We start from the raw sequence: 24,761 nt of genomic DNA on the forward strand, positions 1-24,761 counted from the left end.
GGGGGATCCAGAAAGAATACCCTGCCGGAGTTGGGAACCCCAGACCGAAAGAGCTTTTTGACACCCAGACAGAAGCAAAAGCAGGAAGCAAGGAAGAACCCGCTGCTTCAAAGGCAAATTTCGCCAGAGTCTCCACCTTCTTGTGTGCCGGGTCTTTGAAGGAAGTTACGTCCGCCAATGGCAGAGTAATTGCTTTTGACAGGCGGGAGACCGGAGGGTCCACTGTAGGAGGAGTGGTCCATCGATCAATAAGGTCCTTGGCGAAGGGAAATTGCGCTTGAACCTTCTTGGTTTCTTGAAACTTCTTGTCAGGGTGCATCCAGGCAGACTCCAGCAGGGCATCAAATTCAGCATGAGAGCTGAAAGCATTATGTGCAGGCCGGCAACGGTGAAAGGAAACTTCTGGAGCCACGTCCGAAGTTCCTGGGTCCTCTAGATGAAAAGTGTCCCTTATGGCCGCAAAGTGTCCGCCAGGCTGGCCGTAACTGTTCGGTCCTCTGAGTCAGAATCAGAAACCTTAACTTCCAGTTCTCCAGGAGAGTGAGAACGGGTGGAGGCAGCCTTGGGTGAGGGAGAAACTGACCTGGTGCGCTGATCTGGAGAGCCAGAGTGGCGACCCGGTGAGCGCCTCTTAGAGGAGGTGCGTGTGTGGGCTGCTGAGGCAGAGAGGTGATATCTATGAGGGGAGCGCCTATGTCTGCTAGTAGACTCCTGAGATGAGCCTGAGGAACTACCCTTGGTACGCTTGTGAGAGCGATTAACATAGGGAGAGGGAGAACGGGTCTCTCTAGAGGGTCGGCTAAAGGAGGACCCCTCTAAGGCAGTCACCACGGAACGGGAGACCTAAGCTAAGTCAGAAATAGACAGAGAAAGAAGACACCCATTCTGGAGGGATAGCAGAGCCCACAGGGTCTGGAGGAGAATGCTGAGTAGAAATACCAGGAGGGTCAGGGGGTGCAGTGGTGCAGGCGGGACAAGTGGGTTCAGCAGAACCAGACATTTTAGTGTTGCAGCCCTTGCAAGTATAATAGGTGACCAGGGCCCCAGTTAGCTGTCTAGAAGGAGGGACAGTTCTGGGTTCGGACATAGCAAATTAAAACAGCCTCACCCAGTTTAGCTGCTGTGAGGAGAACTCCGGTCCACAGCTGAGGAAGAGAGAGAGAGAAGGGGAGAGACACTGGGCCAATGAGAATGGAGGGGTTGGGCTTAACAAAAGGCGCCTCTCTTTGGCCTTGGGACACCTCTGTGCGTGCACAGCGCTTATTAGAATATGCGCCCGCACTGAATTTCCTGCTGCGAGTAGGCGGGGCTAATAGCCTACAAGAGCCCGCAGTCGGGGAGAGTAATATGCCCAGCTAATGTGCCCAATATTGCTGTGAGGAAGCGGAGAGACGCCGCCGGCAGCCCGCAGCTGCCGACAGCTGAGGATAATTATGCCCAGATGTCTCTGCAGAGATACGGCCGGAACTAGTAGGGAACTGTCGGCAGCGCGCGGCTGACGAAATGAAAGTAAGATGTCCCGCAGGTAAGGTGTCGGCATCAGTGCTGACAGACGTTGAGGGGGGGAAAAAGAACACACAGTCCTACACCACTGACACAGGAGACCCCACAGCCCCAATGAAAGGGGGAAAGAGTAATATACCTTTCCCAATATACTCCCCAGCTTCAGATAAAGAGGAGTGGGCTCAAAATAGGGGGGTCTCCAGAGGATGAGAGTACCTAAACACCTGAAAGAAAGGGGAAAAAATACTCACCTTAGTCAGAAGAACTTACCTAAAGACGTCTTCAGTCAGCTTTAATCACCTGCATCATGCTGGGCTGTAACAGCGAGACAAGCAGGGAAGTAGGGGGACCCAGACCCATGAGGTACAACCCTAGGCGCTGACCGTTGGTGAGAGGGGGTTGACAGTACATCCACCATGTCTGTGCCCCCTCCATCGCAAATGGGGAAACAGTGAACACTATGTTCCTGAGACCCCACCTAAAAACAGGAAAAGAAAAAGGGAAATAAAATTCTAAACGTCAATAATCTGGAAATAAAAAATGTTTGACCTGGTCTGATCCCCAGACCAGCGTCTGCCTCCTATAGACACTAAGCTAAAACTGATTAGCTCAGGTGCCTGTAGGCGCGGTATACCCTGCTGGGAGGGGCCGACTTTTCTTGTTGCCATAGTGTCAAGCCTCCTAGTGACAGCAGCATATACCCATGGTCTGTGTTCCCCAATGGAGCCGATAGAGAAATGTACTTTTATGCATTGTATAACAATATAAATAAAGCTGAATAATGAATAAAATCTAAAGTGTATACAGTACATGTGAACATACCCTAAAGCACTAAAGGAATGGCCTTACCTTCCATACCTGTACCCTGCTTAGTTACAACAGGCTTTTTGTGGGTTGTAGATTTTTATCTATCGTTTAGCCACAGCTGTGGCTCTCCAGCTGTTGCAAAACTACAACTCCCAGCATGTTGGGAGTTGTAATTTTGCAATAGCTGCAAGGCCACAGATTGGGGAATACCAATTTAGAGATGCACGTTAGATTTCAACGCTTAAGTTCTCGGACATTTACTACATAAAGCTTTTTTTATTCTCTCTCTTTTTGATATAGACATTTTATATTTTAGACATTGTGGGAGTCTTTTACCTATAAAGTACTGGCCTAGATCTGAATACGAGCCCTTCTCGTGACGCCAGGTCCACCCCCCCCTCAATGTAAGTCTATGGGAGGGGGTGTGACGGCCGTCACGCACCTTCCAATAGTCTTGCATTGAGGGGGCATGGCTGTGATGTCACGAGCGGGGCGTGACCGTGACATCACAAGCCTCCGCCCCGCATCGCCAGTCATCCGGAAAGGAACAAAGTTTTCTCCGAGCAGCGGGACCCCCACGATCATACATCTTATCCTTTGGATAGAGGCTAAAATGCCTAGGGGCGGAGTACCCCTTTAATACTTAAAAGCACATGTTCTAGCTAAAGTAAGCTAAACTTCATTACATGACAGACATAGGCAACTTTCAGAGCACTTTTTTTTTTCTTTTTTTATAGCATTAGTCATATGATCACTATTAATCACAGAGTTTGCAGGGTTAAATAGCCATCAGTACTGAAGTAAGCTGCTGTGCCAATACAATCCCCAGGGTTGAGACAGTTGACAGCATCCAATAGAAAAAAAGTTACATATTTATTAGTGTTCCCGATATGTCTTAGCAATATTTCGACCCTCACAAGGTTGCCTGGTCTGTGTGAACTAAAGATAAGAAACTCAGACAAGAAGTCAGAAGCGTTTTAGTGTTTTATTCTTCCTGTGAGAAGTCGTGTGATGCCAGTTTTACTGCACTGACATACTAGGCGGCATAGACCCAGACACTAACAGATTTTGGAAAATGTAACTGTTTTCTATTAATACCAAAGTTTCCCCTAGTTGCTAATCATGCCTAGCAGTATCTCCTCTTGTTAGAGGGCATGTCCACGCTTTACACCTTTTACACTTTACGTGTAGAATTTATCTGCATAAATAGAGTTGCACTCTGTGTTATACTCCAGAGCAGTGTTTTCCAACCAGGGTGCCTCCAGCTGTTGCAAAACTACAACTCCCAGCATGCCCGGACAGCCGAAGTCTTGCAACAGCTGGAAGCACCCTGGTTTGGAAACACTGCTCCAGAGCAAGGAAATCTCCAAGCAAACAAACAATCTACAGAATAGTGAATGCTGCTCTGGAGTATAGTACTGGCTGTAATTCAGTAACAGCACAGGTAAAGTAAAGCATCAAATTATTTCAAATGTGCCTTATCTTCTAATGGAACACTGATACTTCAGGTCTGTTTCAGTTTTTAGTGATGGATGCCATCTCACCGTTAAACACATAAAAGCAATTTGTCTGAATTTGTGCCAAGAATGTCACAATGGCACTGAATTAGGCAGAAACAAGTGCTGAACTCAACCACTTATGCAAAGGGTATATTCTTTGACAGTGCAGACAGAGTATTGTGGGTTAAAAGGGTAGTCCCCCATTAGCTGCAAGACTATCAAAAAAATAACAAGGACTGGAACAGGCCATGGGATCCGGGAAGTGGTCTACAATCTGTGGCTGTACAGCTGTTGCTCTCAGTGTGCTTTGACAGCCCCATGCTGGAAGTTAAAGTGTTACAATGGTTGGGGAAACACAAGTTGCAAAACACCGATTTAAACTTTTTTTTCCCTGTATGCAACTCTTTAATTCTCCAACACCATGGCTGTATTACAGGAGCACCAGATCAGAGATTCGAAGAAAGGAATATCCTGATGCAAAGCTAATGAAGCTTGGGCACTTTTGCTGACACCACAGTCTCTTGCCACCAACCTTCCAAGTCAGGGGACTTCTGAAAGTAGAGTACTCTATTAAGAGGTACATAGTCTGAGAGCACTCTAACGTGTAAAAAATAACTGTACAGAAAAGACTAAAACCAAACTAAGGAAAACTGACAGCTAGATAAAACCTTAACATGCCTGCTTGAGATGCATCTGTCAATTTTGCCCTAAGATCTATGGCCAAGAAGCTCTAAAGCAAAAGCATCGGAACACAGTGGTACTCGAAAAACCAGCATTGGCATATGTCACAGCTGTAGACACTTTATCAGAGTTCCACGTTCTATGGAGGTGGTCATTGTATAGGTTTAACCAAAGTTATTGGTATTCCAAAGGCAGATGTCACTACATCCTGCCTGCATGCTATACCTTCTCCTGAGAAATGGTTCCCACAATAAATAAAAACACAAAAAAGGTTTGAGGTTCTGTATATCTCCTCCATCTACTAACCCAACAATATGTTACTGTCAATAGCTACAGGATATATGTGCACATCAATTCTTTCAGTTTAGGGTAACACCATGCTAGATATTCCCACATCGAGTTAAGCAGTAAACAGGAGATGCTTGATACCTTTCTATAGTGTCTGATTTTAATAACATTGAGGCGCGAGTACGGGGAACAGGACGAACAAGAGTACTTTCAGACTGCCCACAGGAAGACCTCAACACCAAAACAATGTCACTTCTCCAGTGTCAGAATGATCTGCAGTATAGTTCTGTGCAATGTGCTGCAGAGCCACCCCTTAAATCCTCTTTGGTTCATCCAGCTTTCTTATCCGTACTCAAAAACATGGCAACTCTGGGTTCTCAAGTCTATTTCTGGTCCTCAGATAGTGATGTCACTTCTATGGTGGTATGCTCCTCCTCTCCTTCCCCTGACTCACAGGGCAAGGCTAATATAGTGCTTCCTGCCGGTGCTATCTGGGCCAGGTTCTGTATTGTCGCACCCAAGCCCTGCAGAGTCAGCAATTGGATGGGACTCACAACTTTGAGAACAGTGTTACTGTCTTGCATGGCTGCAGTACTCAGGACGGTGAGATTGGAGGAGTCAGGGTGAATCTCCAGCGTGCCAGGAAAATTGCTCCCAGAAGGTGTAAGTATAGTATAACCCCCCAAAACAGGGGAGGAGGGTGAGTTGGACTGGGAGTTAGAGTTCTTGTTTAAAACAGTGGAGGAGGAATTGGAGGTGGAAAGTACTTTACTGAAGGGGAGGCCAGTCAGCTGAGAGATGGACATTCCTTGTGGTAGAGTAATCTGTGCTTGCTGTGAAGAGACTTGGGAGCTGATGGTGGCAGGTCCTGAAGTCGCCCTGGTTAATCGTGGTCTTTTGACTGGAGTGGGCACACTGACAGGTGTAAGGGTCATCAGGACGTTATTTAGGTGCTGAGACTTGTGCTTTAGCTCCTTGGCTCTCCGTCGATGCTCATCACACTGCTGTTCCAGAGCTGTAAAGGGAAGAAGATTTAACAAGAACTGAAAATAATTGGGTGAAACGTGGTGGGGGGATGGCTTGGATTCTCTACTAAATCTATGGCCCCAAAACCAACTCCCCATATGAACTCTCTAGGCCAGTGTTCTCCAATCTGTGGCTTTCTAGCTGTTGCAAAACACTAGTTTGGAGTTGTAGTTTTGCAACAGCTGGAGGGCCATAGTAATGGAAAACTTCACATAAATCTACACCCTGGTATCGTCCAATGGATTCTGTTTCTAGATTAAGATATTTATGTAATGTTAAAGCTGAGCCTTAGTGTGTGTCAATTGGAAGTATGGCCACAAAATCAACTCCCGACGGTGCAAGTTTAGTGGCAAGGAAAGAGTATATTACAAATGGTTATCCCTCGTGTGAACCCTCTAGGCTAGTGTCCCCCAAACTTCAGCTCTCTCCAGCTGTTATAAAACTGCAACTCCTATTGTGCCTTGACCAGCCTCAGGTTGCCAGCCTGCTGAGAGTTGCAGATTTGCAACAGCTGCAGAGCCAGAGGTTGGAGAACATTTCTCTCAGCCATACAGCAGTAAAATAAAGCATTAAGTCAAGTTGAGTTCTAGTCTTATGGTGGCTGTAAATTTTCCATAACTGGGCCAAATATTTCTTCCCCCGTTATTTCTCCAGACTTTCCTGTACATGAACATTTGGCACAGCCCACAGCCATTTGGCACTTGCATTCCTTTATGGGGAGGAGAGGGGTAACCTGCAGCGAGAAAAGTTCTGGTAGCTTATCAGGCAGAAGAAATCCAACACATCTGACCCTTCTCTTCTCTCCACCATCATCTGTCGCTGGAGAGTCAGGAGGCCTCCATACACCCTAGACAGTTGGCTTTACCCACAGGCAGGTTCAGTTGACATTAATCTAAGGCAGGGGTTTCAAACTGGTGGCTTTCCAGATGTTGCAAAACTTCTATTCCCAGCATGCCCAGACAGCCGATATGCAACATCTGGAGGGCCACCAGTTTGAGACCCCTGATCTAAGGTCTATAGATACCCTTAAGGACTCTATACTGGCAACAAAGTTACATGAAAGCCAGCACAAAGACTGACTAGATAAAGATCAAGAGTATCTGCCCAAGAATCCAGGCACATACTGTAGATCTTTCTGTTTGCAGAACATAGACTAATTTACTAGAACCTAAGAAACCACATTTTCAATAACCCCACAATGACTATTGTTATGCTTTGTTATGGTGTCCATTGATGGATCTTATTCTATAGGCCTGTGTTTTTAAGGCCAGTAACTGGGGGTTGTATGGCAAATTTAAAAAAATAAAATAAAAAACACAAATAAATGCCCATCATTCCTGCAATGATAGTCACAGCCCTGGCCCCAACACAGTGACAATATGTAAGGCACTGAAAAGAAACAGATGGGCACCGCTAATTATGACAAGCACGGGGGTGCAAACAATTGTCAAAAAATGCATACAAAACCCCATAGAAAAGCTGGCAATCATGCAACGTGCACATTTGCAGTTAATGAAAATATGACATTTTAATGAACACATAAATGAGACACACATATAAAAACATTCAAAAATGACATGTAAAACAGAGTGGAGGAACTAAATGTGGTACCTACTAAGCCCTTAGGCTGAGTGTAGTAGGTACAACATTTATTTCCTCCACTCTTATTTACATGTCATTTTTAAATGTTTTTATATATCAGTCTCTTTTAGGTGTTTTTGGTAATTTTGTAATATTTTTATTACAGTCATGGCAGTAAATGTTGGCTCCCCTGAAATTTTTCTAAAAAATGAAGTATTTCTCACAGAAAAGGATTGTAGTACCACGTTTTGCTATACACATGTTTATTCCCTTTGTGTGTATTGGAACTAAACCAAAAAAAGGGAAGAAAAAAAAAAAAAGCAAATTGGACATAATGTCACACCAAACTCCAAAAATGGGCTGGACAAAATTATCGGCACCCTTTCAAAATTGGGGAAAAATAAGATTGTTTAAAGCATGTGATGCTCCTGTAAACTCACCTGGTGCAAGTAACAGGTGTGGGCAATATAATAATTACACCTGAAAGCAGATAAAAAGGAGATAAGTTCACTTAGTCTTTGCATTGTGTGTCTGTGAGTGCCACACTAAGCATGGACAACAGAAAGAGGAGAAGAGAACTGTCTGAGGACTTGAGAATCAAAATTGTGGAAAAATATCAACAATCTCAAGATCACAAATCCATCTCCAGAGATCTTGATTTTGCCTTTGTCCACAGTGAGCAACATTATCAAGAAGTTTGCAACCCATGGCACTGTAGCTAATCTCCCTGGGCGTGGACGGAAGAGAAAAATTTATGAAAGGTGTCAACACAGGATAGTCTGATGGTGGATAAGCAGCCCCAAACAAGTTCCAAAGATATTCAAGTTGTCCTGCAGGCTCAGGGAGCATCAGTGTCAGCACGAACGATCCGTCGACATTTAAATTAAATGAAACGCTATGGCAGGAGACCCAGGAGGTCCACACTGCTGACACAGAGACATAAAAAAGCAAGACTACATTTTGCCAAAATGAACTTGAGTAAGCCAAAATCCTTCTGGAAAACATTTTGTGGACAGATGAGACCAAGATAGAGCTTTTTGGTAAATCATTCTACTGTTTACCGAAAACGGAACGAGGCCTACAAAGAAAAGAACACAGTACCTACAGTGAAATATGGTGGAGGTTCAATGATGTTTTAGGGTTGTTTTGCTGCCTCTGGCACTGGGTGCCTTGAATGTGTGCAAGGCATCATGAAATCTGAGGATTACCAACAGATTTTGGGTTGCACTGTACACCCCAGTGTCAGAAAGCTGGGCTTGTGTCTGAGATTTTGCCATCCAGAAATGGATGGCAACAAAGCGCTGGAGAGTTCTGAAGTGGCAGCAATTAGTCCAGATCTAAATCCCAGTGAACACCTGTGGAGAGATCATAAAATTGCTGTTGGGAAAAGGCGCCCTTCCAATAAGAGAGACCTGTAGCAGTTTGCAAAGAAGAGTAGTCCAACATTCCGGCTGAGAGGTGTAAGAAGCTTATTGATGGTTATAAGAAGCGACTGCTTTCAGTTATTTTTTCCAAAGGTTGTGCAACCAAATATTAAGTTAAGGGTGCCAATAATTTTGTCCAGCCCATTTTTGGAGTCTGGTGTGACATTATGTCCAATTAGCTTTTTTCCCCTCCTTTTTTGGTTTAGTTCCAATACACACAAAGGGAATAAACATGTGTATGGCAAAACATGTGTTACTGCAATCCTTTTCTGTGAGAAATACTTAATTTTCTAGAAAAACTTCAGAGGTGCCAACATTTATGGCCATGACTGTATTAGAGGTGCGCATGGTAAATGTTTGCCAGCTTTTCCATGGGGTTTAATATGTAAGGCATAAAATACCAATAGAGAAAAAATAAATATTCTAGGATAATCAGATGGGGGTGCGACTCAATCACATGACTGAAGAGTGTTGCCGTCCTTTTCAGTCAGATGGTCAGTGCTGGGAGTCAGACCTCCGCCAATCTGATATGGATGGCCTTCGAGGAAACAACATCAATATAAAAGTCCTGGATAACACCCTACGAGACAGTTACCCACAACCTAAATAAAAAACATAATAGTATCCCAGGAATGGTACCTGCTAAGTCCCTTGTGTATTGCTCCCTGGACCGGTCCATTTGGCTTTTGTGACTGGCTAACACTTTTTTAATAAGGTCCAACATCCCAAAATTCTGAACAATGTTGTTGAGCAACACGGCATCTATCAAGTAAAAAAAGAAAAAAAAACAGTGGTTAGCTGTGACAGTCACTGTGTGTTCTATCTTGAGACATGGGAGATGTGACTGAGGAGATTGTGACACTCCTGGTTGTGTAGTGCGATTCATATTTTCCCCTCTCAATAACCAATTCAAACTCATTTCCTGCTTTGCTACAATGTCTTTGTATTGAGAGGCAAAGCCTGGATTATACCAACACATGGCAAAAAATATTTCAACACTATCACTGGAGCTCACAACATCCATTGCATAATGATGAAATTAATAACCCCGTAATGACCAGGCCAATTTTTGTCTTTGTACTTTAGGTTTTTTTTCCTCCTTGCCCTTTAATAGCCCCAACTTTTGACTTTTTCATTTACATACCCATATGAGGATTTGTTAGTTCAAAGGACCAATTGCACTTAGTAATGAGTTTTTTTATTTTTTTGCCGTTCTTTAGGTCGACACGATTACAACAATACCAAATTTGTAAAGTTTCCATCTTACTTTACCGTAAAAAAAAATTCCAAACTTTATGGGGGAGATTTATCAAAACCCGTCCAGAGGAAAAGTTGCTGAGTTGCCCATAGCAACGCATTAGCTCGCTACTTTGATTTTTAACTAGGCCTCTGCAAAATGAAAGAAGCAATCTGATTGGTTGCTATGGGCAACTTTTCCTTTGCACAGGTTTTAATAAATCTCCCCCTATGAGGGCTCATTTTTTCGCACCGTGATCTGTAGATTTTATCGGTACTATTTTTGGTATTGATCAGACTTTTTACTCAATTTTTCTGGGATGCGATTCTGGCATTTGGTATTTTTTACGTTTACCCTATTCACCATGTGCGATAAATAATGATATACATGTTAAAAGTTATGTTTACATGTTTTTTTATATGAGGGGGGGGGGGGGAGGGCAATTTAAACTTTTAGTATGAAAGGTGTTAATGTGTACGTGTAAAACCTTCATTTTTATTTTTTTTAACACTTTATTAATCCCCATTGTATGAGGAATCATTAGATTCTTCATGCAGATCAATGCCGCCATCATGCTGTGGTGGGGGGTTTCCACACCACTGCAACACCAAAAAATGTGTAAAAGCCCACTTAGATGCAGCTGGCACCTAAAGGGCTAAAAGCCACCTGCAGCAATTGCCACAAGCCGGCTCCTTTTACAGAACCAGATCAAACTCCATACACCCTTGACACAGATAGTAGGCTGAGCATTGTTCTTCGTGCCATAGGGATATCGCTGACATATGTCTCTGATTCCACTTGTTGGCAGTCGAACAAAAGCAACAGAGATCCAACAGAAATAATGAATGCTGGATAATACACCTGGTATCTGGATTGGTGTTATCTGCAGTCGCTGCTTCAACCCTTTCATGGTCTCCAGCAGTTCCTGGTGAAACTTCTGAATGACTTCCCCCAGCAGCCCTGCATCCCGCAAACCTTGCCAGAACCCTAGGGTATCATCTGCAGAAGAGAAAATGTAATGATGAGGTCAGAAATTGTCAACAAAAAGCTAAATTTGTCAAATCTGCTGCTTAGGGACCTTAGAATACCATGCTGGTAGCCATATTGGTGGTTTTCACACATTGTTACAAGAGACGGTTAGGCATTAGAATTCTGCTTAGACGTATCTTAGTTATGTCTATGAGCCTCCAATGGGTTGCCTTATTTTAACCCTTTATAATCATGAATTATTGCCATTACCTGCAACAGTGCTCCCCCACTCTCCTGAACTTTCACATGTTTCAATGGTGATAGTTGTTGGGTTTCCATTTACTGTAAAATCTATGTAATAAAAGACACAAAGAAATATTTTATACAGAACAGTCATCTATGTGATAACTACAATGAAACCTATAGTGTTATCACCTCTAAAGAAATACATTTCTATAGCCCCTCAGCCTACATTCTACACCAGTGTTTCCAAACCAGAGTGCCCCCAGCTGTAGCAAAACTACAACTCCAGACATGAAGGCTGTCGGGGCATGTAGTTAAGAATTCTGCTGTGAAACATTAGCAAGATTGACCTGTTTTCAATGCAGATTTTGCTATAGAATAAACAGAACTGATCAAGCATGCACACTGCCACTCCATTTAACTCTACGAGTCAGATAAAAATTAGTTTTGTGCTGTGTTTAGCCATCTTTGTCTAGCCCACAGAGTTGAATGGAACAGCAGAGCGCATGTCTGAGCAGCAAAAAGCAGCAAAACCATCAGGCACTCTAACCCTATATCCTGTACCACTTTTGGCAATAGCTGTAACAGTATTGCATTCACTTGTATGGGGCTGAATTGCAATAGCGCACACAGGTAAGGGCAATGCTTTTTTTGGCAGAAAGCAGACATTTTTCTAATGTCATACATCACTATAACATTTTACGCATAAAATTAACCTGTAGAAAGTGAAGTCCCTTTATACATTACTTGCTAGTTTCCCATAAATGTAAAGCTCGTCATGCACTTTAGATAGCTGAACCGTTATTGCTAAAAAGCCATCCGAAATCCCTGGCACCAGCTTCTCACTTCTGAGAACAAAAGGATCAGGTAGGTTAACACCCTTAACCTTTCTCTCCCATGACTTGAAGGAAAAGCCAGAAGACCAATATTCATATTAGATGGTTGGCTGATCCCTCCGAAGTTCTTGTTTTTGGCCAACAATAATTTAATGTACATAGGCACCACAATACTCCTACACAACTCTCGTATTTGTCTAGATGAATAGTGAGATGACCTTACTTAAAATACACACATTCTCTTAGACACTGAAATCAGAATGGAAGCTAAATGCCCTCAGGGCATCCTTTGGTGTGCCAACAGCTAAACCTGCTTCTTCAAGTATTATGCCACTGAGATATTTTACCTTGTGAGCAATGGCAAACAGACTAAGTGATGTGCAGCCAATTATTTATTTAATGACTTAAACGCACAGCTTTGTGCACCTGTAGTGTGACAAGAACCACTGCATATTTTCTTTATGCAAAAGCGGTTCTGTCAATTTAGTTTATACTGCTAAAAACTGAGCATTCACTCTGCAGTGTGCCCTTTTATTAACCCCACCTCTTAGCACATTGAACCTCCTTTTGGCCTTCAGAACTGCGGTAAATAATCATGGCATAGATTCTATGAAAGAAATGCTTCTCACAGTTGCCTGACATGCTCTGAACAACCTGTTCCAGCTCGTCCAAGAGATGTCTATGAGTAAGGTCTAGGGATTGTGAAGGCGGGGGAAGCAAGGAAAACTCATTGTCATATTACTAGAACTAAACCATGACTATACGACCCTTGAGGATGCGCATTGTCCTGTTGACAATCTCCTTCTGCCATAGGGGAAACAGCTGCCAGGAAGGGATGAATCTGGTTATATAAGCTCGATCATCCAAACGCTCATCCACAGGTATCAGAGGAGCCAGGGTGCACTATGAAATCTCGCCAGCATCTCACCAGCCTGAACTGTTCACACCTGACAGAAAAGGCGCATTGACTTCTGCTGCTTGAGCAAAATTCTGCCCCTACCCCATCAGAATTGTGCCACAGAGATCTGGATCCAGTCCTTGAGCTGGTTATCTGCTGTTATAGTCCACCTGGGCTGAGGAATTGTGGGTTTGGAAACGTTAGTTGGACACTAGAGTTGTATTTCCTGACTGTACTCATCCGGTTCCTCAGAGTGATTCCTGACATCCTCCTCTGACAATTTCCAATAATGAGTTGGTTCTGTACCCCGGAACCCATGTAATTGGTCTACTCAGATCACGGCATTTTCCCATCTGTTTATTTACACTGAAACTAATCACTGGGTTTTATTCTGCACTTCAAAGGTCACAGATCAAATGTCCATACCGGGAAGGTCCAATCCTGAAAGTGCAGTGGGCTCTAATAAAGGGGCCATTCAGTGTATGTTCTGGTTAGTGAAAGACACAAGAAGATTTATTTTTACAATAAACCACCACATATTAAGCAGTTTATAAGCTCAGTACTTACTCTCGCTGGAAGTTGTGATGGGAATGTACTCAGTAGACACCTGGCTGCAGAGCGAAAGGCGGCTTCCCGTCACATCGATCTTGGTACTTCGGCAGGTATTCGAGCAGACCTTTGAGTGCTGAAAAAAATCCAGATCTCCAGAGTCCATTATCTTCCTGGGTAGAGAGAAATTACTTTAACATTGTAGCCATGAAAAAACTCTACCTGTAGACAAGAGCCCTAAGGCTGAGTTCAGGCATGGCATTTGTTGGCAATGTTACAAATACAATACTGCACCAGTCACATGTTCAACGTAAAACAATAAAGGAACTACAGCACGCTCTTTATGTCTGATATCTAAAGGTGCACGTCTTAGGTATTTCAGTAGGGAAATGTTCTTGAGACAATTAGTTTTCTATTTCTTTATGAAAAACAAAAATGAAAATAAAATTTACAAACATTTGCATTACATATATTGATGCCCTCACTTTTACATAGCAGTATTTTGCATCAGTATTTGTAAGCCAAAACTAGAAGCGGCACCTACAGAGAAACAAATAAATAAAAATGATGTCAAATACTGACCAAAATACTGCCATTGAAAGTTGCCTTAAAAGAGGTACTCCACTGGAAAACATTTTTTTCCCCCCAAATCAACTGGTGACAGAAAGTTAAACAGATTTGTAAATTACTTCTATTAAAACATCCTAACCCTTCCAGTACTTATCAGCTGCTGCATGTTCCAGAGGAAGTATTTATTTAAAACCTTTTCAAATAACAACAATAGACAGAAACAGTACCGCAATAGTACAGAGCTCCTCCGGCCATTGCGACCAGTAAGGAAATGCAGGGAAAATGATAAAACAAGCATATAAAAGAACGGTCAATCGTGAGGCCCGGCACTAGGTTGCACCGTAACACAACATACAGACACCCGGACACTCCCCACTCACACACCCAGAGAAGCACCCCCAACCTCACCCCTCATCTTAAGGTAGGACAATGTATTACTGTGGAAAACTAACTCGCTCCTGAGGGACCACTGACTCACCTAAAATCAGCCACGGCATCCACACTTTATCAAATTTCTTTGGGCAACCGCGACTGATATATAACAATCTATACAAGGGGATATATTTGTTAACCATGTGAAACCACCTAGGGGGGGATGCTTAAGTCCTTCCATGCCAAGATTACAACTTTTCGCGCACAAAACAATAGGAAACGAATCAGCAGGAGTCTGTGTGAACCCAATTCCAGGTCATTAATGACTCCCGACAAACAAACTACCGAGGAAAACACAAAAGGGAATTCTATCTGGTCAGAAAGGAACTGCATAACAGCTCTCCAGAACGGTTCAACACATGGACAACTCCAAACAGCATGAAGAAGGGAGCCCACATCCGACTGACAGCGGAAACAAGTATCAGAGGAGGAGACACCTATATGAAATAATTTAACAGGAGTATAGAGGAAGTTCTTTTCTTTTTGAATTTCCTTTCTGTCTGACCACATTGCTCTCTGCTGACACCTTTGTCTATTTTAAGAACTGTCCAGAGTAGAAGCAAATCCCCATAGCAAACCTATCCTGCTCTGAACAGTTCCTAAAATGGACAAAGGTGTCAGCAGAAAGGAAAATAAAAAATAAAAACTTCCTGTGGAGCATATAGTAGCTGATAAGTACTGGAAGGATTTTTAAATAGAAGTAATTTAAAAATCTGTTTAACATTCTGGCACTAGTTGAATAAAAAACAAATGTTTTCCAGGGGAGCTGAAAGATCAGTAAAGGCACTAACCTGAGCATAACTCCATTCATTCGTATTGCCCTCTTCCAGTCCTTCAGCGTTGATTTCCCAGCCAGGTGAACAAACTCCTTTGGGGTTATTAAGTGGTCATTATACTAATAAAGAGAGCGAGAAAATACAGAAACGTCAAAAAAGAATGGATAAGAACATTGAAGCAATTAAGATTCATGTGATGCAGATTGTTTCGGAGACGTGGTGGCTCGTATGTTGCAAGATAGAGCTTCTAACAGGCTAGAGCTGTCAGATAATGTGTTAGATGGCTTTGGTGGGCTATTTAGTGGGTGAAATTATACTCCTCGTAACTCTATGGAGGTAGGTGACCTTAAATAGAAAAGATCTGTCCTAGGCATACAGTAAATGGGCCATTATAAAGCCCCTTTCACACTGCCATTGGTGCCCTGCAGTGACGACCGCTGCAGAATAGCGGGAGAAAAATTACAATGCCGTCTTTTTCACCCGCTATTGTTAACAGGTCCTGGCGGCCCCCATAATAGTATATGAGAGCCACAGGGACCCATTGTTTGTTGTTGCTCCCCGTTAAGAGAACGGCCATTAAAGTCAGAAAAAAAAAAGTGACTGAGTGACTGACAGCCGTTCGACGGGGAGCAACGGCAGTGTGAAAGTAGCCTAAGTCTGTCTCACCTGTACACATTTGACGTTGATCCCCGGACACACAAACTTCCTCCACAGGAGATTGGCCTTGCTCTCTCCACAGGTAATAGGGTAAGCGATCTCGGCCTCCAGAGCTTCCTCTTCCTCATCCCCCATCTTCACTTCTCATAACAAAGGATGAAAGGAAAATTTTTTTTTGTGGAAAAAAAGGAGGGGAAGAAAGAAAGAAAAACAGAGAGTGTGACCAAAAAAAAAAAAAAAAATAAAAAAAAAAAGAACCAACTAGAGAGAGAAAAAAAATGGAAAGAAGAGTTCACATACCTAATACAGCTTCTTTCAGTTCTGTAGATGCAGTAAATGCTGCTGCAGCTGCCATATTCTCAGACTCCAGGGCTTCTTCTGACAGGGTCCTGCAGAGAGATGAAGAATAACAGTTAACATACATGAAAACCCACCACCCATGTCATTGTGATGATAGCAATCCATAGACCCCATAGATCATAGACCCCATATATTCAGACAAATATGTTGGGGTTTGCAGGATGTTGATGCTTCTGCACAGGTAGGTCAATAAAGTGGCTAAGAGGTTTTAGCCAACTGTGGACATCACACAGCAGTGCCCAAGGGCTGTCTGATGAGGAGGCCCTTAGAGCCCCTTATGGCACAAAGGGGCCCAGTGGTAGATCCCTACCTGAAGACTCCAGGCGCAGAGACATCACTACTGCCAACCCAGGGCAGTCTCAGCTCCTGCCCATTCCAGACTGGACTGTAATATTAACACATATGAATTATTGTGATGTTAACAGGATCATTAAACAGGACATTTCATTTATTTCATTTTCCAATGTGGATTTTAATCTCTTAAAACACTTTCATATAGACACATCAGAAGAAACGGATATGCAAATACTTAAAATCAATTACATTTGGTGCCATATATCATGCTTCCCATAAAGTACAACATAAATTAATCTCTATGGGTCAGAAAAAGTGCATTGCTACAATGAACCTGTACTGATACTAGTAATGCCATATATACTAAACTACACAAAAATATTTAAATTGTTTGATGCTTTCATTTAAATTAATTTTACTACTTCGTTCCCCTCTAAATCTTCTCCTTAACCTATATTGAGAGGCAAGTTGCTCAGGTACAGCAAGAGAGCTGCTGGCATCCCCCAGCTGGAAGAGATTGAAGATACTCCCATGAAGCTCTCATCAGGTCCTGCCTGTTGCCATGACAAAGCTGGGGAGGCAGATGGGCACCGCCAAGTACTGCCTGTCTTGAGGATTTTGCAAACTTACAATTCCTGAACCTGGGAAAGGTGGGTAACAGCCCTTGATGATGACATAATTCTGGCCATATTGACTGACACCCCACTTCCCCAGAACCACCCTATTTACTTCTTGGGTACCAGTAATCTTTCTTGTACATTCCTGATCCATTGCATGTAAAAAATTGTGCCAACTCTTTTTTTTTTTTTTTAATCTCCTACTACTTTGTGAACACAGCTCCTATGCAGATCATAGAGTCTCTTTGGTTACAGATGACAAACCCTGTGTAGTCTGATCCGGAAATACTCCACTTTTAACCCATAACTGCAGGATCAGGTTACAAAAGGGTTGTTTGTGGTCACATAGGCCTGCCAAAATATTTTACTGTAGATGAACTGCATCAATAAATTGTTGCAAAATATACATACCTCTCTGCTACATCTGTATCTACAGTTTACTATTGTAAGATTCCTACCTGTTGGTGGTAACAAGGACAGCTTTCACCTCTTCCACACCACTCCCGTCCATAATGTGATCTGGTGTGGTCACCACCACCACTTCTTCAACATGCACGCTCACATCTGGGGTGGCCATGTCTGATAGACCTGTGTGGAGCTAATGATGCAAGAGAACACAATCACTATATAGAACTCATAAAACACCACTCAATGCTACTCCTCCAGCTAATCCACCTGTTAGCAGAATACAGATGTACGGTGTCCATATTAGGACATCATCAGGCGTCGACACAAACCTCGCTCAGCCGTCAGACAAACCTCCATCACACCACAGACAAACCTCCTTCAGCTCTCAGCCAAACCTCCGTCATGCCTCACACGTCAGACGAACAGCCTTTAAAGTTTTGCAGCCTCCCTACGCTAACGGCGTAGCGGAGGAAAACAGAGCATGCGCTCTGAGCAGTAAGGACGCAGGGCTACGCTCCTAATGCTGCCTACTTGTGCTGCACATGCGCTCCCAGTTTTCTACGAATCGAGGAAAACTTTACATCAATGGCTGTCTGGCTGACGTCTGAGGGAGATTCGTCTGAGGCCTGAGGGAGGTTCGTCTGAGGCCTGAGGGAGGTTCGTCTGAGGGAGGTTCGTCTGAGGGAGGTTCGTCTGAGGGAGGTTCGTCTGAGGCCTGAGGGAGGTTCGTCTGAGGCCTGAGGGAGGTTCGTCTGAGGCCTGAGGGAGGTTCGTCTGAGGCCTGAGGGAGGTTCGTCTGAGGCCTGAGGGAGGTTCGTCTGAGGCCTGAGGGAGGTTCGTCTGAGGCCTGAGGGAGGTTCGTCTGAGGCCTGAGGGAGGTTCGTCTGAGGCCTGAGGGAGGTTCGTCTGAGGGCTGAGGGAGGTTCGTCTGAGGGCTGAGGGAGGTTCGTCTGAGGGCTGAGGGAGGTTCGTCTGAGGGCTGAGGGAGGTTCGTCTGAGGGCTGAGGGAGGTTCGTCTGACGCCTGATGATGTCCTAATATGGACACCGTACAGATTAATAGACCAGGTACTGGAGACTATACACAGAGGAATGGTGGGAGTTGTAGACCATAGTAAACAGCAGTTCCAGTGTCCATGCATTATACAGATAACTACTGACTGCAGTGGGCTATAGAACTGTTCAATATCACTGCAGTGCCATTTTTGGATGTATCAGCTATGGGCCGGCCCACCAATTGGCTGCACCAGAAAATGAAGAAACCCTTTATGCATCTTGTGAACTGTCATAGGGACCTTACAATATAGGATGGACAAACTACTTAATCTGGATATGCTCCTTATTCCTCATACAAATGTTTTTTTTTTTTTTTTTTTTTTTTTTTTTTTTTTTATAGCTCAGTGTAATGTACTGTATATATCACAACAAACAAGCTGCACTGGTAGCCTCACTCCAAAGTACACTTCAACCATCCAAGGTTTGGATACTACGCATTTCGGGGGAACGTTCTCCTCTTCTTCAGGAAAAAAAATATTCTTTTGTCTGGAACCTAAGGAAGGGGAGAACATTCCCCGATATTGTTTGTCATTGTATATACCAGTGTTTCCCAACCAGGGTGCCTCCAGCGGTTACAAAACTGCAACTCTCGGCATGCGCAGACAGCCAAAGGCTGTCCGGGCATGCTGGGAGTTGTAGTTTTGCAACAGCTGGAGGCACCCTGGTTGGGAAACACTATTATAGGCTAGGTTTCCACTTTTTATTTTTTTTTTTTTACAAAAACGCCAATAAAAACGCCCATTCTGCCACATGGCGTTTTTTTGGGGTGAAAAAACGCTGCTGCCAGATGTTAGCTGCCAGTCAATAGGGAACTGCAAAATGCCAAATCGACTTGGCGCTTTTCAGTTTGGCGTTTTTTTAATCCTTTTGACGTTTTTGGGCTCCTTGGCAGTTTTTAAAAAACATCCTCTTGTCGAGACTTTGGCATTTTTTTGGGAAAATCTTGGCGTTTTCCTCCCATAGAAGTCTATGGAAATGAAAAAACGGCAAGGAAAACGCCATGTGGGTTTTAACTTTGGCGTTTTTTCAGGCGTTTTTTTATTCTCTTTTGGACTTTAGCGATCCAAAAAAAGTGATGGAAGTACCTTTTTTTAAATTAAAATTTCATAGCGTACCATTAAAAAATAATAAAAAAGATACAGTAGTGATGGAAAAAATTGTATTTAACGAAATGTATCTTTTTTATAACAAAATTTTAATACATTTTTAAACAGGGATCAATTAATGTGGGCGGGTAGGGCACTAAAAATGTAGCAGACAATAATAAAAATGTAGTGTGTGTGTTTTTATTTTTTTTAAACATTTTTTAGGTAGTACTACTACTCCCAGCATGGAACACACTGTTCCATGATGGGAGTAGTAGTTACTTGTACTTATTGAAAGATCGCCGGGGTCCTTGCGATCCTCCTGGATAATGTATAGATGCGGTGGCCGCTCTTCTATGGTCCCCTGCACTGCCGTATCTATACACCGATTCATATTTCCCGCAGAGAGCTGTGATTGGCCAGATGGTTCCAGCCAATCACAACTCTGTGGGAAATATGAATATGTGTATATATACTTCAGTGCAGGGGACCATAGAAGAGCGGCCACATCTATACATTATACAGAGTGTGCTCCATGTTGGAAGCAGTAGCACCTGCAGTAAGGGACAGATCACAGCGGATGTCACTTCTCCTGACACCCGCTGCCATCGTCCTGAAGTGACTGTGGGGACTCAGCTGTTCTCAAGGCTACATAGTCGGGAGAACAGCTGATGCCGAGCAGTATATATACATCGTATATCTACTGCCCCAGCAAGAACTTACAGTGAGCCTGCAATGTATATACAGTATACACATCGCTGGCTCACTTAACCCCTTGCTGAGCTGTGCGCTAAGCCAGCCCGGCAAGGAAAGAGTTAACTTACACTGCTGGACAGTGTAGGTTAACCCATTGAAGAAGTCCCCTTACCTCCCTCCAGTCCCCGCAGGTCCATGTAGCTCCGCCCCTAGTGATGACATAATTAGGGGTGGAGCTACAGACTGGATCCAGGCTGGTAAGGGTATAAGGCTCTGTTAATATTGTTTGTTTGGATAATGTGAACAGACCCTTCTGGCAGTGTCTACCCAGACAGGGAGACTCCAGCTGTTGCTAAACTACAACTCCTAGCATGCTGTGAGTTGTAGTTCTGCACCAATTAGAGGCTCCCTGTTTGGGAAGACATTGCATTATGGGTGCTCTCCCCTGCAGAGAGCGCAAAAAATGTCCTTACCCAATTTTTTTGTTTTTTTTTTCTTCTCGTTTTAGATCCGTGTATGCAGAGGATTACGACGGATGAACTGGATTTTTTTATTTTAATAAAATGGTTAACGAAGGCTGTAAGCGAGTGTTTTTTTTAAATAAAATTATTTTTCCAATGTGTTGTGTTTTTTCTTAATTGACTATTCAGGCTTAGTAATGGAGGCTGTCTAATAGACTGAATCCATTACTAAGCCGGGGCTTAGCGTTAGCCCCAAAAACAGCTGGCGCTAAGCACCAATTATTACCCCGGTACCCACCGCCACAGGGGTGCCGGTACCAACAGGCCTGGAGCGTCAAAAATGGCGCTCTTGGGCCTAGGCGGTACCAGGCTGGCGTTATTTAGGCTGGGGAGGGCCAGTAACAATGGTCCTCGCCCACCCTGGTAACGTCAGGCTGTTACTGCTTTGTTGGTATCTGGCTGATACTGAATATACAGGGAACCCTAAGAGTTTTTTTTTTTTCAAAAAAATAAATAAATAAATTTAAAATGCATAGGGTTCCCCCTATTTTCAGTATCAGCCAGATACAAGCCAAGCAGCAACAGCCCGACATTGCCAGGGTGGGCGAGGACCATTGTTACTGGCCCTCCCCAGCCTAAATAACGCCAGCCTGTTACCGCCCAGGCGCGCCATTTTTGACACTCCGTGCCTGTTGGTACCGGCTTAATAATTGGGGGTTAGCGCCAGCTGTTTTTGGGGCTAACGCTAAGCCCCGGCTTAGTAATGGATTCCGTCTAAAAGACAGCCTTCATTACTAGGCCTGAATAGTCAATAAAAAAAAATAAAAAAAAATACAACACATTTGAAATATTTTTTTTTTTTTTAAAACACCCCCACAGCCCTCGTTAACCATTTTATTAAAATTAAAAAAAAAATCCAGTTCATCTGTCGTAATCCATCGAATCCGCCGTAATCCTCTGCGGAATTAAAAAAAATAAAAAAACACAAAAAATGGGTTACAACATTTTTTGCGCTCTCTGTAGGGAAGAGCGCCCATAATGCAATGTCTACCTAAACAGGGAGCCTCCAATTGGTGCAAAACTACAACTCCCAGCATGCCCAGACAGCCTTTGGCTGTCTTGGCATGCTGGGAGTTGTAGTTTAGCAACAGCTGGAGTCTCCCTGTCTGGGTAGACACTGGCAGAAGGGTATGTTCCCATTATCCAAAACGGACAATGTGAACAGAGCTTCAGACTTACTAGCCTGGATCCCAGCTGTAGCTCCGCCCCTAATGATGTCATCACTAGGGGGCGGAGCTACACTGACCCGGCGGTGACAGAAAAGGGTAGGTAAGTGGACCTCCTGTTCTGTATACACTATATACAGCTATCTATAGATAGCTGTATATTCTGTATACCGCCCAAAGGGGCTATAGGAGCAGGGAGTCCTGTCAGTCTGGTGACAGGATTCCTGGCTCCTGTATAGTATACACGGGTACACTATGCCCCCCTGTATACTATACTGCCGGGGAGGTGAGTAGTGATGCTACACTCATCACCTCCTTACACTCTGTGGACCGGGCGCTCTGCATCCGACCTACAGAGTGGTACCTGCAGGCAGTGAGAAAACTACAATAGGGGACAAATTTGGCTGTTTCCACACACCAGGGAAAATGCCAGAAAAACTGCCAAAATGCAGGAAAAACCTGTGGCAGTTTTTCTGGCGTTTTTTTTAAGGTGTACAAAAATAAAAATAAAAAAAATAGATGAAACCTAGCCATATACAGTGCTTGCATATGCCAACCTGCAATTGGGGTGTGACTTTTCTTCACCCATTTAAGCTGCAGCTCCCTCAGACTGAGCACTTGGGAACCATCTTGGTCAATAAGGGGAATATAGGTGTTGTGTCCTTGCACAACCCAAAAAGGTGACCAACTTTTCAAACTATACCAGCTATATTGTGGCTCCATACAGTATAACCCTATGAGGTGCTCTGCCTTATTTTTCTTTCTTGACTATTATGTTTATGATGGCATAGCAGATGTTGGTATAGAAGTTTCAGACATGTTGGATTTTAAATGCCAGACCTATTTGTTTTTGGGGGTGATAAGCAGCCGCCGCGGTCTGTTGTCTGAGAACACATGTGCATTGGCTGAACTAAGAGAGCATGTGAATAAGGGGATCCAGAGATACAGCATCAGTTGAACGTGCTGACAGCTATCTAATGTGTTTGGCTAGCATACAGGGGTAAGCGTAGCGCCTCCTAATTTTAGAAAACTGCTTACAGAGTCTTTAAAGGGTCACTCCAATGATACTATCCCAAGCCCTATAAGTCTTTTGCACTGAAATTGCCGGACATCGGCAACCCATCCAACCGATGTGAGCTGTTTAGAGCATGTGGGATGGCATCATTGGATTGACCCTTTAATAACGCTTTTCTTTAACTTTTTTGTTTCGGCAAACTGACAGTCCTCTCTCATCTCGTAACATGCAGAGGGCAAAAGTGAAGTGCCGGGACCCAGAACAGGTAATACCTTTACTGCTTCACGGACCAGCCCCTTTAAAGGTAGGGTCTCATGGTGCTTTTGTCCACCCTATGCGGGCATGCCTTTGTTCTGTATCCTAGATGTAAAAAAACAAAAAAAAAACACCATGAAAAATGTTTTTATTAACAATGTGCATGCAGGATACATCCAGAGATCTGCAAAATAGTTATTAGGGTCTGTGCCATAGAGCAGAGTACTTAGCAGTTCTCCAGGGGGTACTTGAAAGAAAATCACTAATGGCAGCCACTGGTTACTGGTCTGGACCACTTTGAAAGAAATGGTAGACTGATGTCACTGCACAGAGGAGCGGAGCAGGAGGCCAGCAAAGGGGAAGGGCAGGCACTGGGCTGCTGTGGGCAGTAACTACCATCAGCTTTGTTGCTCCACTGCCCCTGCAGATCGGGGACCTACTGCTATGAGCAATAGTAATAGGTCACCAGACCACAGGAGCAGTGAAGCACCAAAGTGGGACAGTATGGTGGCAGTTTGGGGGCCTACAGCTATATTTGGGGGCACAGAGGGGGCCTAACAACTTTATGGGGATGCAAAGAGGGTACTATTACTGTGTGTGCCAATAAGCATGGGGAGTTTGTAAATAGGTGGGTATTGTACTGCAGAAAGGAGCCTAAAATGTTTGTTTGGCTGGTTCTGTGGAGAAGTCTTGTATGGGAGAAATCTTAATGGCGGTCTAGGCCAGATAGTGAAGAAAAGAAAAGTAAACAACTCCGGTTAGAGAAGACGTCACCTGTAAATCGGGGGACTGGGGAGATAAGGAGAGGAACAGGGGCCTGTTATAGAGGAAAGTAAAGCATATGAATTATACTATAATCACATTACAAAATGTCTCTAATATGGGTTTACAATTTTTTGGGAATGAGCTGTCAAGAGGTACTCAGGCAAAAAAGGTTGAGAACCACTGCCATAGAGTAATGTTGCCTATACCATACATTTTTTCCTGAAGTCCTGTCCCAGGATGCAGCTATAACTGATCTTTACTGAAACCCAAGCAGGAGGTCTCATAACACTTCACCTTTCTCTGTTTTTCATTATCTTATGTGAAGGGTCTAGCCTGGCAATATATCTCTCTGAAGAACATATGAATGTGGTCACTGATACCAGAGCATGTTTACTGTTCTACAGGCAGAGAATAAGTAAGAGGAACGTGAGGAGGATAGCTGTGCCTCTGAGACTGACTTCCAATGAAAGGTATAGAGGAATGGTGGGGCCAGGAGCTAAGGGGTTATCAGGTGACCCAGTAATGATCTCCATCAGATCGCTACCTTC

At 43.7% G+C, this 24,761-nt stretch overlaps 1 protein-coding gene and 1 long non-coding RNA gene across 7 annotated transcripts in view; one reads left to right on the plus strand and one right to left on the minus strand.

Moving 5' to 3' along the window:
* The first annotated feature begins 2,844 nt into the window (after positions 1-2,844).
* LOC130296391 (uncharacterized) lies at positions 2,845-3,942 on the plus strand. Its single transcript, XR_008849198.1, has 2 exons — positions 2,845-3,577; positions 3,666-3,942. It is a non-coding gene; the product is annotated as an uncharacterized LOC130296391 (long non-coding RNA).
* Positions 3,943-4,916: 974 nt separating this feature from the next.
* Positions 4,917-24,761, minus strand: part of GMEB2 (glucocorticoid modulatory element binding protein 2) — a 28,711-nt gene continuing 8,866 nt past the window's right edge. For 4 of the 6 annotated variants that reach the window (XM_056547873.1, XM_056547872.1, XM_056547874.1 and 1 more), the window contains exons 2-12: positions 23,466-23,553; positions 17,706-17,845; positions 16,647-16,721; positions 16,277-16,365; positions 15,986-16,116; positions 15,335-15,438; positions 13,560-13,714; positions 11,286-11,366; positions 10,908-11,045; positions 9,449-9,571; positions 4,917-5,793 (exon numbers count right to left, since the gene is read on the minus strand). In XM_056547873.1, coding sequence (XP_056403848.1) covers positions 5,162-5,793; positions 9,449-9,571; positions 10,908-11,045; positions 11,286-11,366; positions 13,560-13,714; positions 15,335-15,438; positions 15,986-16,116; positions 16,277-16,365; positions 16,647-16,721; positions 17,706-17,824 — 1,647 coding nt within the window. In that variant the 5' untranslated portion in view covers positions 17,825-17,845; positions 23,466-23,553 and the 3' untranslated portion in view covers positions 4,917-5,161. Of the gene's footprint in view, positions 5,794-9,448; positions 9,572-10,907; positions 11,046-11,285; positions 11,367-13,559; positions 13,715-15,334; positions 15,439-15,985; positions 16,117-16,276; positions 16,366-16,646; positions 16,722-17,705; positions 17,846-23,465; positions 23,554-23,674; positions 24,170-24,222; positions 24,248-24,761 lie in introns of those variants that run through there. The other 2 variants (XM_056547876.1, XM_056547875.1) reach the window with 2 other exon arrangements.

The sequence above is a fragment of the Hyla sarda genome, chromosome 12 (genome assembly GCF_029499605.1).
Source record: "Hyla sarda isolate aHylSar1 chromosome 12, aHylSar1.hap1, whole genome shotgun sequence".
NCBI lineage: Eukaryota > Metazoa > Chordata > Amphibia > Anura > Hylidae > Hyla > Hyla sarda.